General features: G+C 35.9%; 1 protein-coding gene across 1 annotated transcript in view; it reads right to left on the minus strand.

The window, feature by feature from the left end:
• The window catches only part of SEC23A (SEC23 homolog A, COPII component), a 70,258-nt gene that overhangs the window by 2,443 nt on the left and 50,076 nt on the right, over positions 1 to 17,739 (minus strand). The window contains exons 18-22 of the mRNA XM_087859078.1: positions 15,028 to 15,105; positions 12,434 to 12,595; positions 10,417 to 10,503; positions 8,683 to 8,838; positions 6,984 to 7,049 (exon numbers count right to left, since the gene is read on the minus strand). Of these exons, the coding sequence (XP_087715204.1) occupies positions 6,984 to 7,049; positions 8,683 to 8,838; positions 10,417 to 10,503; positions 12,434 to 12,595; positions 15,028 to 15,105 (549 nt within the window). The remainder of the gene's footprint in view (positions 1 to 6,983; positions 7,050 to 8,682; positions 8,839 to 10,416; positions 10,504 to 12,433; positions 12,596 to 15,027; positions 15,106 to 17,739) is intronic.

Genomic DNA, 17,739 nt, shown 5'->3' on the forward strand with positions numbered 1-17,739 from the left:
TTTTGGGGTGCCTGGGTGGCTCAGTTGATTGAGCATTCGACTCTTGGTTTCCACGCAGGTGATGGTCTTGGGGTCCTGGCACCGAGCCCCATGTCTGGCTCTCTGCTCAGTGAGGAATCTGCTTAAGAGATTCTCTCTCACTCCCTCTCCCTACCCTGCTGCTCCTCCCCCTGCTCGTGCTCTCTCTCTAAAATAAAATAAAATAAAATAAAATAAAATAAAATAAAATAAAATAAAATAAAATAGAAATTGTACATATTTTAACAGGCATTCCAGCTGGAAGGAAACATATTTACAGTATTTTTAAATAAACTATGCTTATTGTTTTCATTCGAGTCATTTTAATTGATCTCTGTGGGTTCTAAGCAACAAGTTCTAAATGGTTCTAAGTAACAAGAGTTAAGGAAAATTCCTAACTTCTATTTTAATAAAAACTGTGTTGACAGAATGACTTTGGTAATCTAAACCATAATAGTGAAATTCTACTGTAACAAGAAAAAGGTTTTCTGAAAGACTTTATATCTGGATTTTTAAATTTTTCACCTGAAACTCAAGTTCTCATTTATAAGTAAATATAAAAATCTAAAACAAGAAGTTAAGTAATTTTCAGAGATCAGCAAGTGGGTAACAAATAGGAGATGGGAATTTATAGCTCTCGTAAATTCTAGCATGGCACTGCCACAGACATGCCATAACCTCTCCTGAATAAAGGAAAATCAATTTTATTATGTGTTTTCATACATTAATTATAAAAACTTGAAAAACTTGATAATGAAGGGAGACAACAGCACTGGGAATAAGAGCTTGGAGTTTGGAGCCAGACTGCATGAGCTGAATTCCTCACTCAGCCACTTACTGCCTACATGACTTTGAGGAAGGTAAGTTACTTAACCTCTCTGTGTCTTAGTTTCCTCATTTGTAAAATAAGGATTAACAACAGGACCTATTTCATACGGTTGTTATAATGATTAAATGAGTTCAACTGTGTAAAGAAACAGAACAGTGCCTGACACACACAGCAGGGATACAACATATTTGAGCTATTATTACGTCTTTTGAAAAATCTATTATTTTATAACACTGAACTATTTTTCCCTATTGTACATTCATAGTTAACACAGAGAAGCAAAGGTCTCAAAAATATGACTTAGACTAATAATAACCTAGTTGCTCTTGCTTTTTTCTTTCTGTAACTATTCCTGATTTTCTTTCAATTTACACGTTTTCTACCTCAATTCACCCAATCCAGATCTGTTTCTCCTGGTCAACAAAAAATACACATCAATTTTCTAATTTATATACTGTAGAAATCTTATTTGAAATTATAAATACTAAATGCACAACTCAAACTTATCAAAAATTTGCAGCTGACTGATCTTAATTTTTCAACTGCACCTTTTTTTCTCCTTAAAATATATCCACAATTAGGCAGAAAGATCCAAGCTTTCTATCACTTAAGTGTATGAAGCACTAAAGCAGTGGGGAAACAGTGTTGCAGTGGTGCCCTCTTCAGGCCATCTATGGATAAAACTTACCACTAGGTACTTGATTTCTGACAAAAAGAAAACTGAAGTGTAAGATTGTATAATTTTTAGCAAAATGCCTGGCTACCAAGTTAACTCCCTAAATTTCAATCATCAATTTAGCGTAGTGATTAAAAATTCAGATTCTCCATTCAGAGTGGTCTAAGTCAAATCCAGACCCTGCCACAGTTTAGCTATGTGATCTTGGATAAGTTACTTAAGCTTTTTAAGCCTAATTTCCTCTTCTGAAAAATAGAATTAACAGTAACCACTGCATAAGAGTGTTTTAATGATTAAATAAGAGTGCATAAGAAGCTTAGCATAGGAACTAAAACAGTAAAGATTCAGTTTATTAGTTATTACTATGATTAATATCTATAAAAATATTAACATAATTTCTCTTACAAAAAGCATAGGTCAAGAAAGACCTTAGGGCTCTCGTTTATGCCTCTAATACCTCTACTTCCAGGTCATAATAATTAAACTTCAAAGTTTAAAGATTTTCTTTCCTATTTAAAATATCTTTGGGGCACCTGGGTGGCTCAGTTAGGCATCCAACTCTTTATTTCAGCTCAGGTCATGATCTCGGGGGTCAAGGGATGGAGCCCCACATTGGGCTCAGCATTCAGCAGGGAGTCTGCCTGAGATTCCCTCTCCTTCTCCTTCTGCCCCCGGCTCGGGTGCTAAAGCATGTGTGCTCTCCCTCAGATAAATAAAAAACTCTTTAAAAATAAAGTATCTTTAAGGAGAGACTTATTTTTCCCCATTGATAACAAGGAAACCTGATAACTAATTTACTGAGTCTTACTGTGCAAATCAAGCACATATTATTAAACTCTGTAACAGACAAAGAAAAGGCAAAGTAACCTATAGTTTTCAACTATGACCCCAGAATGGCGTCTCTCCATGTTTAACAGCTCAGTCAATTCTTTGTAAGTCTACCAACTACATCTCCATGTTGTAATTTATTTTTTTTAAGTAGACTCCAAACCCCAATATGGGGCCTGAACTCACAACCTTGAGATCAAGAGTCACAAGCTCTACCGAATGAGTCAGCCAGGCACCCCCATGTTGTAATTTAAACCCAGAAAAGCAAGAAGCAAGTTATTATTTCCATGAACTAAACTATGCTTTTTAATGTAGAAGTTCAGCCACAACGATCTATTTTATTTGGTCTGAATTAATGTGGGCTCACAACATTTTGTTAAATAAATTATGTAAATGGCAACAATCAGCTAGAGGGGAGGAACAGCTACCCCCTTTAGAAAAGGATTTCTGTATTCTTCCCACAAACCCTAGACCACCAGAGACCCAGAGGTATTGCCTCTTCACACTTAGAGTATCAGATTTTCTTAAAAGAGCTTCACTCATTTGTTACTCACCTGGCCCCTAATAAGGGCATTTGATAGGGGACCCCTGATAAATACTATTTTTTTTTAAAGATTTTATTTATTTAACAGAGATAGAGACAGCCAGCGAGAGAGGGAACACAAGCAGGGGGAGTGGGAGAGGAAGAAGCAGGCTCATAGCGGAGGAGCCTGATGTGGGGCTCGATCCCATAACGCCGGGATCACGCCCTGAGCCGAAGGCAGACGCTTAACCGCTGTGCCACCCAGGCGCCCCTAATGAATACTATTTTAAAGCATCCTTTAACCTCCCCTTCTCCATAATGACTAATCACCATTTCCATGAACTTGATTAACTGGTGCTACTTTCCTATCTTCTTGCAATTACCTTTTTTTTTTTTTAAGATTTTTATTTATTTATTTTAGAGATGGAGAGAGTGGAAGCAGAGGGAGAGGCAGAGGGAGAGGAAGAAGCAGACTTCCCACTGACCAAGGAGCCTGATGGGGGGCTCGATCCCAAGACCCCGAGATCATGACCTCAGGTGAAGGCAGATAGATGTTTAACCGACTGAGCCACCCAGGTGCCCTGCAATTTTCTTTTCCTAAGTTTCTCTTAAGTTGTGAGATCCAGAATTAAATCCAATACTCAGATGACTCAAGCGTAATGGAAAGGCTGATTCATGGTACATTCTGTATTCCAAACTCCCATGCCATAGTAGTATACTTGGCTTTTTGTTTCAGGGAAAGTGGAATGGTGAGGGTGATATTGATAATGCAATGTATGGGCATAAATTTTTCTCTCTCACATGCTATGTACCCCCTTCCACACTTTTCAAGAGTAATAAGCTCCTTTCCTTGCTATAAAACCCTTACCTTTCAGGAGTTTTAGACCATGAATTCAATTTATCTTTATCATAAAGGCTCCTTAACTCTTAAATACTTCCACAAAGCTCCCAAACTCTAATCTCTGTTCTCCTGACCAAATCTATTATGCTCAATGTATGTTATAAATGAGATAAGTTCAAGTTGGGACATGTTGCTTATGAAATGTCTACAGGAAGCTCCAGTGATGTATAACAGACAGTTACGGAAAAACCAGGCTATGGCTCAAGGTGAAGCCAAACCAAAGGTGGAGATTTGCAAGTTAGCCTCGGACGAAAGCTGAACCCATGGGGGTGTATGTAATCACCCAGAGAAACAACGTATGCAGAGAAATGAGGGCAAAATTTTGAGGCACCTCTACTATTTAAAGGGAAGGGACCTTAATCCTAATTACTACTACTTCTACCCAGCCTGGACCTCAGAGTCATTTAACATTACTCTAAATTACTGCACTCCCTTTATAATGTGTCCATCTTTCTTATCTCCAGTGCTAAATCACCCCCAAAGTCTTTCATCTTTGATGCAATGTCTGAACTACAAAGCATGGTTAAAGAACATAATGGAAGCAAGCTCTGGAAATTGTTAGTAAATAAAATGGGCCCTCACTGCTATAAAACCCTTTTATTCACTTGCTGTTGCTTTCTTGTATTCCTTATAGCTGTTTTTAAATCTTTTCTATTTTCTAGTCGTTTAACCCCAGCATGTCTCACTCTTAGTGAATAATCCACTATCACTGAAAAGAAACAGGCAATTACCCAATATGAGCATTCTGTCCTCAACATCCTTCTCTGTCATTACCCTTCCTACCTTTTGCTTCTGCAGAAGGAAACGTCCTGCCTCTTTACCAATGCTTCAACTCCATATAGTGCTTGTGATTACACTGTCTGCTTCTGAGGATCTTAAACATCTATAAGCTGTTGTTTTGTCAGCCTCTTACACTTGCTCTACAACAAGTGAGTTCTGTGCCCTTACCCTAGTAAGAATCATCCTTCTATCCTACTACCCGAACTCAGACTAAATTTGCAAAAGAACCATTTACACTTACAACCTCCACATCTTAAGCACCCACTACTCCCTTACAATCTATCTTGTACTCACCACTCTATAACTGCTTGCCAGGGCCACAACTGACCTCCTAGACTTCAAGTCCATCCACCCTTTTAACGTCTTCATCCTCCTTTAAGGTCTGTAGCATCTCAGAATTTGTTAACCCCTTCCTTCTTTCTATAAAGCCCTCCCTCACCTATTACGACATGGTATGGTATTCTTTTCATTTTCCTTCCACCTCTCTGTTTATAAAATACTCCTACCACTTGTACTTCCTCAAGGGTTTATCTCATCCTTCTTTTGCCTCTCTACTCTCTCTTTGAACAAGTATCCACTGTGATAACTTTAAGTATCACTTGTCCATGATCAACTTTCACACCCTTGTCCTGACCACCAAACCCAAATTTCTAATAGCCTGCTCAATTTGGCCATCTAGATGTTATCTCAAATTCAGTGTGTCTAAAATCAAACACTTTCTCTCTGCCTTCCCACTTACTGGCACATGCTCTCCTAGTCACCCAGGCTCAAAATCCTACATTACCTTGTTCTCCCTCAACTACTTATTTTTAAAAAATTCAAACTTACAGAAAAGTTGAGAAAAAAGTACAACGAGCACCCACATACCCTGTACCTAAATTCACTGATTACATTTTGCCACATTAGCTTTATGTTTCTATATATGTTTCCTTTTCTTTTCTCTTTTGTTGAATCATTTCTGTAAGTTGAAGACATCATGATATTTTACCCCCTTTAGGATATACCTCCCAAGGTCACGGACGATCTCCTATATAACCATTAACAGTAGTATCACAATCAATTAAATTAATAATATTATACTAGTAGCTGATATACAGTCCATATTCAAATTTCACCAATTATCCCAATCATGTTCTTTATAGTTGTTTTCTCTAATCCAGAATCCAATCAGAATTCAGATTTTGAATTTAGCTAACCTGCCCTAGAGTAACTTTTACTTTCCTGCAACTTCTAATCAAATCTCACTGGTTCCACTTTTAAAATGTCACCGAAATCATTCCTTTTCATCTTGCCTTCATTCCCTCACTTAGATTACTTCAAACTACAGTTTCAACTTATAGACTGCTCTCAATCTTAAGATTCAACTATATTATCTAAGACTCAAATTTGCCCCTGTCCAAAAACCTTCAGTAACATTTTATTACTTACTAAATAAAGACTCAGCTCCTCGGCATTCAACCTGGCATTTAAGATCCTCCACAATTTAGCCACACAATACATTTCCAGTTTATTGTTCTATTCATCCTACGTGTGCTCTGTATCTTACTTGGTCCACACTGTCCTTTACCTGGAATTCCTCATATGATTTCTACTTCTTGAAATTTTAACCATTCTAAAAGGAAATGTTCCCTTTTCTGGGCTCTTTCCGGATCACACATGGTCTCCTGCTGTCAGCATGTGCTCTCTTCCCCTCTTCCTCTTCTAACCCCTGTAATATTTTATATCTTTCTAAAAAGAACATATCTCATACTGACTCATATTTTAATTACTTAGATATGTATCTTACCTCTAATGCTAGACTACCGGCTCTTTAAAAGCAGAGATGATCAAAGTGATGAATCACTAAATTCTACTTCTGAAACCAATACTACACTATATGTTAGCTAACTAGAATTTAAATAAAAACTTGAAACATTAAAAAAAAAAAAAAGCAGGGATGATTACTACCTAAAAGTACCAATAGAGAGTCCTGTACATTGGATACTTGATAAATGTTGATATATTGTACCAAGAGGTAGGACTCCTAACAAATCAAAATACATTAACAATGATTTCCAGGCCTCCTACCTCTCTTGTTCAACTATAATCCCTGACCTCTTCCAACTTATTATGTGTGGCCTTTTATAGTTCATGTCCTAGCATTAAGTTTAAATCGTCACTTTCTATCTTATATTATACACTATATTGCTTTTTGTCTCAAGGGTGTAGTCCTAAACTAGGAATAGGAAGGAATTCTACCTATTTGAAATGATCACTTTTTACTTTCTATGGTACCACCAAATGCTAATTCTATTTCCTACTCATTTTTTCATTACTTTTCCAAAAGAAATCATTAGCAAATACATAGGGAAAAATGTAGCTCTCACTAAAATAACAAACTATAAATACACAAAAGAAATAATTTCCAAGATCCACTATTTACACTTACCTGTCCCCAGGCATACATATTATTATGAGTCTGGGAAGGGTTGACTTTTGAAAGCAGGAAACGGGCCTTAAAAGCAAAGAGGAAATAACATTATCTACCAAAAATAGATTTAGTCAATATGAGCTGAACAAACACATTATGCGATCTAAAATCAACTTTAATATGTTTTGATAAGGTTAATTTTATTAAAAAGTAACTTTTAAAAAAATGAACTAAATTTTGGAAATATGTGGGCCACTACGTGTTACAAATAAATAAATGCACCCTCTTCTTTCCAAATCATACATTCATAAAAACAAATAATAAACTGTTGAATCCAAAACTCAGCATATAAAATTTATGTGTGCAACAAGTACAAGATTATTGTGAAATTTACTAAACACTTGGTCTGAAATGCCATCAGAGATTTGAAGTATACATTCTTTTACTTTAAACAATGACTCTCAAACTTTCTTAAACTGTAGGCTATTCCATAAGACAACTTATCCAACATTTTAACCATCTCTCCACTAAGCCTTATCATCATGAAAACCAGAATAAAAGAGGAGAAATAGCACTACACGTGATGAGACATCAATGAAAGAACTAGGCATAAATTATTATTTCATACTGGAAAAACAGAGGCAGTCATAGCTTTTGAAATTTTGTATCACACAAAATCTTTGTCTAATCTATGCCTAAGCAGTTTAACACAAGAACACTGGCTCCAGAGTCAGAACACCTAGATTCGGACGCCAGCTTCTCCATTTACTGTGTGTTTCCTTGGCCACAAATAACTTAAGTCTCAGTCTTATTATCTGTAAAATGGAGATAACAATAGGACTGTTATGAGGATCAAATGAGACAAGGTGTGTAAAGTACTAACAGCTTTGCAAATTCTCAACACATGGTAGCTCTTATTATAAATACAATAAAACCCTAAAAGTAAGTAGCTATCATTTCTGAGTAATAGTTACTAATATTTACCACCTATTTTATAATACTGTGCTAGGCACTAGGTAAGCAATAATAAATGAAGCAAGGTCCCTGCCTTTAGCAAGTGAAACAAACTTGTATTAACCTATAATTAATTTATTATAGCTCTAATAAAATTACAAGGGAGAAGTAAAAACTTTTTTAAGAGTTTATGTTAAGGGGTCTTAAACCTAGCCTTCTAAAGGTCCTGAAGGGCCATGTGTATATGTACATGGACCTTATTTAATCCTCATAATTCTAAAAACCCCAAAGTCTTTTTTGTAATCTAATGCTTTCCTATTATATGACATTTTCTAGAAAACTGAAATGACAGAATGAGGAAAACAGAAAAAATTATGTTACCGCAAACTTCACAGTCATAGACTTCTTCATTAAATAAACTGATTTAACAAAATTATACCGAAAAAGGTACACTCAATTTTTTTCCAAGTTGTTGTTCTTGCTCCACTAAAGCTGACGCGCCACCATAATGTCATCCCGGCTCTGTTATTCAATCTAGGCTGGTGGTAGAAGGTGGGAGAAACTGCCAGCTTTAGGCAACTGGCCAAGAATCACTGCTTTGCTCTCAATGCTAAGGCAAAAAGGAAGCATATTTTCCCTTGTAAACCTTCTACCCATCTCCTTCCTCTTTGACTTGCCTTGTAAAGCAGTCTTTTCAAATGAAGGTCAGAAGGCAAGTAGGAACAACTCATTACAATACCAACAACAAACGGACCACACTTACCTGGCTCCCTCCATGTTCAGTGTCGATGTATCTTGGCATTGGAAATCTGGAGTGAAGAATCTCCTGTGCGTCATCCACCGGGGCTTGGAGAAGATGGCGGAAGTTTTCATATTCTGGCATGTCCTGGTATCCTGACTTGCGCCACTGTGCAATGGTCTAATTTTAAAGCAATTAAAGAAATTATTACTTTTAACTTCTTGCCTATCCAAAAACTTTAAGAGGTTTTTTCCAAGGGAATTAATCTTCAGAAAATAAGAAAATTATAAATCATTATTTCATTTATCAGTTTTTAAATCAAGAACACTAATTTTGGTATTCTTGAGTAAACAGATGCAAAATTAGAATATTTCTTCTCCTTTAAAAGTAAAAAGAAATAACAAACCAGAAAAATGTTTAAATACTACGTTTATGTTATTTGCTAAAATCTAAGTTTATGATAAACGAGGGGGATTTTTGTTAACAGAAGATTTCCCAGAGACTTCAAAATTAACCAGCTACTATTATAAAAGTCTTTATCAATGGACTTACGTTCTGGCAAGATATATAAACATAAAAACTTTCGTAATAATAGCAATAACATTATAAAGATAATATACCTGTAGAAGAGCATCTGAATCAATTCTTTTATTAAGGTAAATGCCTCCAAAAACCATGTAATTAAATCATCCAAAAATTTAAACTTGGCTTGGTTTCTAACTTAACTGCATCAGTCAATATATACTCTATATGGCTTCATATCTCTGTATTTAACAGAGGAACAGTCATGTGCATTTCAGATTTCTCCTTTTAGCACATTAACAAGCTATTTTTACAAAAAAAATTTTAAAAAGCAGCAAAATACCTCACTCTGTCACGTAATAGGCATTATCCTTAAAAACTGACGGATAGTAGTACTGGTATCAATTAAAAATAATAATTAATAAATCTTTTAAAAGTCCTAGATCATATTACTTAAAAGGATATTTTGAGTACACTTTTACAATTACAGTACAAATCTAAAATCAATTACAATTAAAACAACTGGCAAAATAAATCTGCACAAGTTAATAGAATTCTAGACTATAAGTTTGAGAGTGGGTCTGTGAAAAAGAAATCTCTGTATCTTCCAAGGCATCCAGAATACAATGCTTTCTTAGACAGAGGAAACATTTAATTACTGGCTGAATGAATAAATGCAGGAATGAACAGAGTTCTGCTAAATACCTGGATTAAAGCTTAGTGGCTATTCAGATATTCTGCTCTTTTCAATCATGTCCCATTCCAATTAAGTAAAGGTATAAATTTTAATTTTAATTCACTTATGCTTTGAATGAGTTTTCAGATCATGTGGAATATTTCTTAAATACTTTAAATGCATCAAATGGAATGCTTTTTAAATGATTAACATGAAATAATGAAAGGGAGAGCCTGCCTACTGACAAAGGCTTTTCCCTTCTCGATGTCTCAGGTAAAACCAAAAAGTATGGCATGCCTATGTATACATCAATGCTCTTACTTTCCCAACACTATGCTTTGTGCAAAATCCATTTATCCAATCGTACGTGGACAGACAGAACGATCACAGGTAGGTCAACTGCAAATGAAGTCTAAAAACCTGTGGCAGGAAGAATCGTATTTTATATGTATTTTATCACAGAGGAAACAGTAGCCATATGGTAAAGAAGGGGAAGCTTCCATGAATAAAAAGACTCTATTGCACATACGTGCACAGCTTTAAATGCTATGGAATCTTACCTCACCATGATAAATCAAAATCTGGAAGAACGTGTCCATGAGAAGAATGCGATCTGCAAGAATGCTGCTGCTGTCAAGAAGAACCGGCTAACAGAAGAGAACAACGAGAGAAGAGGAAGATGGAAAAATAAATTACTTAAAGTTACAAAACAGATCTTTCCAGGATATCTTTAAAATTTAAAATTTATACCTTATAACTTAAAAACATCTTGTTACCATGAATTCTTGCAGTACATTTTAATTTTCTGAGAAATCACAAAAACGGAAGTAACAACTGAAAAACAGGGTAGAGCCAAGAGGAAATCAGGGTTAACTCCTAAGCCTGATGACGGCCCCATTGAGTGAGAGGGGAAAGGCTTGGGAAAGAGCAAATTTGGAGATGGAAAAATAGTTCTGAGTAGGAAATGTAAGGGAGCGGTCAGAACTAATGACATAAATTTGGGTATCACGTGCATGAAGATGGTAATTAAAGCTATGTGATTATACTGCAGCACAGTATATATCACAGAGCAAAAGCCAGAGACAGGACCCCGGAGCATACTAACATTTCAGAGTTCTGAAAAGAAGAAGTCAGCAAAAGGAAACTGAGAAGGAACAGGCAGTGATTAGGAGGAAAACTAGGTATTGCAGGTGTCAGAGAAGCTTAAAACAAAAGGTTTTTGAGGAGAGTCCTCATTAGGTAAATTAATGCTGTCGAGAGTTCTGGCAAGATGTAGGACACTGGTGGCCTGGTAAGAGTTTTTTCAGTGTAATGTTAAGGACAAGAATCTGAATCATGTAGGTTGAGAAGAGAATGTGAGGCGAGATCATCATATAGACAACAGGTAACTGAGTTCAGCTGCAACTGAGGCCAGAGAAATGGGTGGCAATTAGACAAAATGTGAAGTCCAGGGTGGTTTGTCTGTTGGTTTTTAACGTGAATGTGACTCGGGTTTCTATGTTAATGGGAATGATCCAGAGGAAGAGTAAGTGATGATAGAAGAAAGAGAATAACTCCAAAAGCAAAGCCTTAAGTAAATGAAGCTAATGGGATTCATGGATTAAATGGAAAGGTTGGGATTTAACAGGAGCAGACAGTAGGGATTATGGGATTCCAGATTTCTTCTAAACACTAATCTACATTTTCCAGGTATCTACAATTAAAATGTATTACTCTGAAATAAAAAAAAAAATTCTCTAAAACTCTTTCCTGGTTCAAAGAACTATAAAACCAAATACATAGCTAGGCCATCACATTAACAATATATATTTGCTAGAAAAGTGGACACTATGACAAACTACTAAAAACAATTATAGTAACAAAATGTTTTATACATTTTTTTACAAAACAATGAATAAAGGTATCATAAGAGATCATTAATCAGGAGATATTACAAATATTCTCTTTATGCTGACCATTCTTATATATTATTTTCAAATACAGTCATTACATACTCTTAAGTTGTAAAACAGACGATTTTAACTACAAAATAGAAAAACTGTTTAACAATTGGTTAAAGTAAGTGGGACAGTTTGCTAAGAAATCTAAATGAATGACTTTATTATCACCTTTCTAAATATACATCTTTATAATCAACGGTATCTTATGTTCAAAAAAAAGCTACAGGAGAATGAGATGATATTTAAGCAAGATGTTTTGTTGAGACAGAAAGTCCAAATTATCAGACAGTTTACTCTGGAATAAGCTACAGGTTCTAGAACCATCACTACCTCTGGACACTGTTAAAGACATAAGAATAATCATAAGCCCTAGAGAATTTGATCAACCAAATAACTACACAAATTGATCTTAAAAGTCTCTTCCACCTCACTTTTTACATTTTTTAAAATGATTTCTAGTGCAACTTAGCATACAGTAAGCACTCAAATATTTTTAAGTGAATATATGAATAACATAAGTTCTTGAACTAAATTCTTATATTTAGTAACTATATTTCAAGAAAAACTTAATTGTTTTTACTTTTTAATGCCACACATCACAGTAACAAAACCAATTTTTGTTTTCTGCCTCTCTTACCTCTGGGGGTCCACTAAAAGAATATGCATACAGAATAGGCTGAATCATGATTAGGGACTGGGTCAAATCTTGACGCATAAAATGGTGACGATAATATGAACTCTCATCAGGACTATTGTTAAAAACTTGTAAGAAAGGAGATCTTCTTAAATGAAACATAAACTACAAGAAAAAAAAAAACACATGAGATAGCTCTTACTGATTTTACTGCAACAGCTTACTATTACAAAAGCATTTGATTAGGGGCGCCTGGGTGGCACAGCGGTTAAGCGCCTGCCTTCGGCTCAGGGCATGATCCCAGCGTTATGGGATCGAGCCCCACATCAGGCTCCTCCGCTATGAGCCTGCTTCTTCCTCTCCCACTCCCCCTGCTTGTGTTCCCTCTCTCGCTGGCTGTCTCTATCTCTGTCAAATAAATAAATAAAATCTTTAAAAGGAAAAAAAAAGCATTTGATTAGAACTATCAAGACAATAAAACGAGTTATAATAAGGACATTCTAAATTGTATTCTTAAGAATCTTATTCACAATCTTTATCAGTTACGTGAAAATATAATTTAACAACAATAAAAAAAATTAAAGTAAAAGAGATGACTCAAAAGGAAAGCAAGAATAGGAACAAAAAACTCCTTGCTTGGATCTAAGTTATCCAGAGGCTGATGCTACATGGTGCATTCTCAGCATTCTTCTGTTTTTATTCCTTATCTCTCCAGCCACATCTCTGAACTTTTTTATTACTATTCCTTACCACCATCAAAAGACGCCAAGAGAACATAAAAACAGATTAACAGAGTTTCTATTTTTTGAGAGCTCCCAAAAGTTGCGCAGGGAAGGGTCTGCATTGATTTAAAAAAAAAAAAAAAAAAAAGGACTTACATATACCCACTTGTTTCTTAATATTTAAGTTCTTCCTTATCCCTAAGAAACATTCTTTGGACATTGTTTCATTCCTTCTTTCTCCTTTCACTTTCCTTCTACCCACTCCTCATGTGAAAGAGATCAAAAAGGGGAAGAGTCTGGCCTGAATAAAGGACGCTACATTGTGCTTTGATACATTCAAAGGTCTCAGATACAATCAACAGAATCAGCTTTCCAGAGAACTCTCATTTGTCTTTCAATTACTTCTGTCCACTTCCCTCCACCCTCAGGGCTCAAGTGCCTACATGATGCTCCTGCCAGGACTCATTCCACAGGTCTCTCCCAGCACATGCCACTCAGTGACACTCTCATTCCTCTTCTTTTCTCAGTGATCAGAGAGAGGCTCTCTCATCCTTTACCACTTCAGCCACTCCTGTTTACTCACAGCAATGCGTAATTAGTAAATCTGGGGGTAGATATTTTAGAAATAAAAACCTTCCCTACATTTAGTCTATGTTACCTTTTAGAAGAGCATCAGGCTTTAAAAGCCCAAAGAAAACAAATTATTTCTGGGTCCTCCGTGATTTCCAATAGATCGGAAAAGATGAGAGTCCCAGATCTCTCGAGAAATCAACTATCAAAAGCCTAAAAAGAAAGCTTGGAGTTGGAAGAGAAGAGAAAGAAAGGAAAGTGTTCGGCATTCAGTCAAATACTGAGGCTAATGCTCACATTCTCTTTCCTATTAGTTTCTGCTACTAATATGAGGCTTGAGAAAGGGTTTTGCCCACCTTAAGACAAACAGACTCTGCCCTTTCCTAGTTCTCCAAAACTGCAACCAGAGGTTTAGGGACACCTCCCTGTATAAACATGAAGTTTCTACACTACAGATCGATAAAAAATAAGAGTATTTCTGAAAACAAAGTTGAAGATTTGAGTGACGTATTCATGGGCAAAAATTTGAATTTCCACATCTCAATATAATCATCCTTCCAGGCTAAGCTAAAATGCCACCTCTTCTATAAAGATGTATCACACCATTTGCTTGGAAGGATTCCTTTAAGTTCCCTTTAAATTCTGTGTCTCTCTCATAGCATTTCTCTCTTTCTGTTCTGTGTTACGTGTATTTCAGATCTCACCCTTCAGACTGAAAGCTCCTTGAAAGTGAGATTCGTGTCAGTCATCTTTATTCTCCTGAAGTTCCCTGCATAAAGACCTCAGCTGAATAAATGTTCTGTTACTCATCATATAAACCACCTAGACTTCTAAAAATATCTATCAAAATAAGACAGGCAGATTCCACAACCCAAGTGGAAAAAGTTCTGTAAGGTAAATCAAAGTAGCTTCTTTTCTATTTATCTGGTATATTCCCATAAAATTGTTCTATAAGACTAGCTGACTGGCCAAGGTACTTCCTTTCAGTACTACTATAATTAGATAGATCCCTTGTATCAGATGGAAAGCTAATCTACCTTACACCTAACTCTACTCCAGAGTAGGGTTCCAGTGCAAATTTCTTTCACCACAAATAAATGACTGTTTTGAAGGCCATCATAAAAATACTATACACTTTTCAGTAACTACTCCAGGACAATTTTAATTTCTTAGCTATCCCAAAACTTAAAACGTTACCAAAAGAATAACCCAATACAACAGATCATATATTCTTATACAACAGAGGAAGGGAGACCCAATGCTACTGTCAACACTAAGAAAAGAACATGGACTTTATCTACTCACCTGTGGATAAAGGGAGAAAGTTTCTGAAAATCTGAAGGAACTTGGATCATCTTTGTGATACTCTCCAAATTTCTGACACTAAATAAAATAAAATGTGTTAGTAATATATTCCCTGGCATACAGCTAACCTTCTTGCCTATTATTCCATTTTTTAGAAGTTATCACTCTTGGGGTACCTGGGTGGCTCAGTTGGGTAACCATCTGCCTTTGGCTGAGGTCATAATCCCAGGGTCCTAGGATTGAGCCCCCAGTTGGGCTCCCTGCTCAGCAGGGAGTCTGCTTCTCCCTCTCCCCCTGCTAGTGCTCTTTCTCTCTCTCAAATAAAGAATTTAAAAATCTTTATTAAAAAAAAGTTATTACTCTTTAGAAGGCAGATAGTTGTTATGGGATAAAATTGGAATTTACTTATAGACTTGCCAAGAGAAGGATTACACCCAAAGAAATACATCTGATTTTGAGAAGCAAACAATACGTTGCTCTACTGCAGTAACAACTCCTTTTCGATGTTTGGATTTTTTAAACTAAGTGTCTCTGGTAGCAAATAAAGAGTTCTTAGATAATGGGCCAAAAGAGCTCAACATGGGCACCTTAAGACTGCCTAAAAAGGACAACAGCCTACTGACAGGAAGATGCAACTATCAAAATACCATAGTGGTTACAAAAAGCAAGTTGATGATATAAAACTCTACAATAGAGACAATGCCAAAAAAGAAAGAAGAGCTGCGGAGAAGAAAATCGGAGATGTGGGGCGCCTGGATGGCTCAGTCATTAAGCGTCTGCCTACGGCTCAGGTCATGATCCCAGCATTCTAGGATCGAGCCCTGCATTGGGCTCCCTGTTCAACGGGAAGCCTGCTTCTTCCTCTCCCACTTCCCCTGCTTGTGTTCCCTCTCTTGCTGCCCCTCTCTCTGTCAAATAAATAAATAAAATCTTAAAGAAAAAAAAAGAAAAAAGAAAATCTGAGATGAACAGGTAGACTGGTAAACAAAGAAGAAACACAAAGGCAGAAATTAGAAGGAAATAAAGTAAATGGAGGCACACACACTGGCAAGTGAGAAGCCCTCCGTGATAATGTGAAAAAGGCAACTAAATAACTAAAATAATCCGTATGAGAAAGTGCTGAGCAGAATGACTAACACTAAGCACTCAACAAACATTAGCTTCCTCCCCTTGTTCTTGCGCAGTCACTGATCTGAAAATTTTTTTATAGTACTTATGTAACTGCCCTATATCCTGGCAAAGCGCAGTACTCACATATGATCAAGAGCACAAATAACAAGTAAAAACTAGCAAAGCGTTCACTGCTATAGTTAGTGCAGCTGCCTTTGCTTCCTGAAATGTTCAACTGTAAGATTTATGTAGTTATCTGTGCCATACACAGCACACAGAAAGGCATAACTGGCTTGATCACATTTTTGGCTTCCAGGAAAAATCACTTCAGAACCCCTGTCATGCAAGAAAAGCGATGGTTGTAGAGCTAATCCTCAGAAAACAGATGTTGGTATCTGGAAATAAGAGTATTGTTGTCTTCAATGCCCCTAATAATACTTCACTGATCAATTTATAGATTAAGAGAGTAATCTTCACTGTACTATTATGATAGCCACTAGCTACATGTGGCAATTTAAATAAATTGAAATTATATAAAATTCCAGTTCCTCAATTGCACTAGCCATATTTCAAGTGCTCAACAGCTGTATGTGGGTACTAAATACCTCTGTAATGGGCAGTGCAAATTATCGGACATTTTCACCATTGCAGAAAGCTCTCCCAAATTGCTGATCTGAGTATCAAATACACTTGAAATCTAAAATGTCAAATACACTGAAAAGATTCTGCGAGCAAAACCAGTAGTCACCCATTATTCAGAACTATTGATTACATTACAATATACACATTTTAAATTGTGCCTGGAATTCTGTTAAAATAAAGCATTAGGAAAATCTGATGTTATGGTTAATGAGGGTAACATTGCTGACTTTTATGCTTGGGTAACCAGGGATGTCCAAAAGGCTAATTTTTACAGTGGGACATATTTGATACTTATGTCCAAAATTTTTGCTTGTATTATGAACATTGATTTTCAAATCACTAAATATAATCTATCATTTCATTTTTAATGGCTGACTAGAATTCTATTATATTAAAATATATACCATAACAATCTTAGCCAATCCCTCATTATTAACATTTATATTTTTCCTGTTATAGCTCTAGAATAAATTCTTAGAGGTAGAATTTCTAAGTAAAAGGCAGTTTTTAAGCTTCTGATATATGTCATCAACTGCCTTCTATACACATAAGGTTATACAGATGTTTATAAAAGTTGTACAGTTCATACTCCAAACCTACAAGCTATGAAGCTATTTCCCTGAATACTAACCAATTTTTAAGCATTATTGTGTTTTTCTAATTCTTACCAGTTTGACAGATAAAAATTGTTATCTTGTTCTATTTTCTAACTTTGATTACAAATAAGATTGATAATTTTTTCGTATGTTTACTGGTCACTTGCATTCCTTCTTTGGCTAATTCCTTGTTCATGACCTTTACTCATTTTTTGCCCAAATCTTACTCATTTGTGAGTGTGTGTGTGTGTGTATATACATACATATGCATATATATATATATATATACACATATATATGAAAATTTCCACATTCTGTTACACATGTAAGAATATATGAGGGATGCCTGGGTGCCTCAGTCGTT

The sequence above is a fragment of the Ursus americanus genome, chromosome 35 (genome assembly GCF_024610735.1).
Source record: "Ursus americanus isolate L20-20 chromosome 35, mUrsAme1.1.p, whole genome shotgun sequence".
Taxonomy (NCBI): domain Eukaryota; kingdom Metazoa; phylum Chordata; class Mammalia; order Carnivora; family Ursidae; genus Ursus; species Ursus americanus.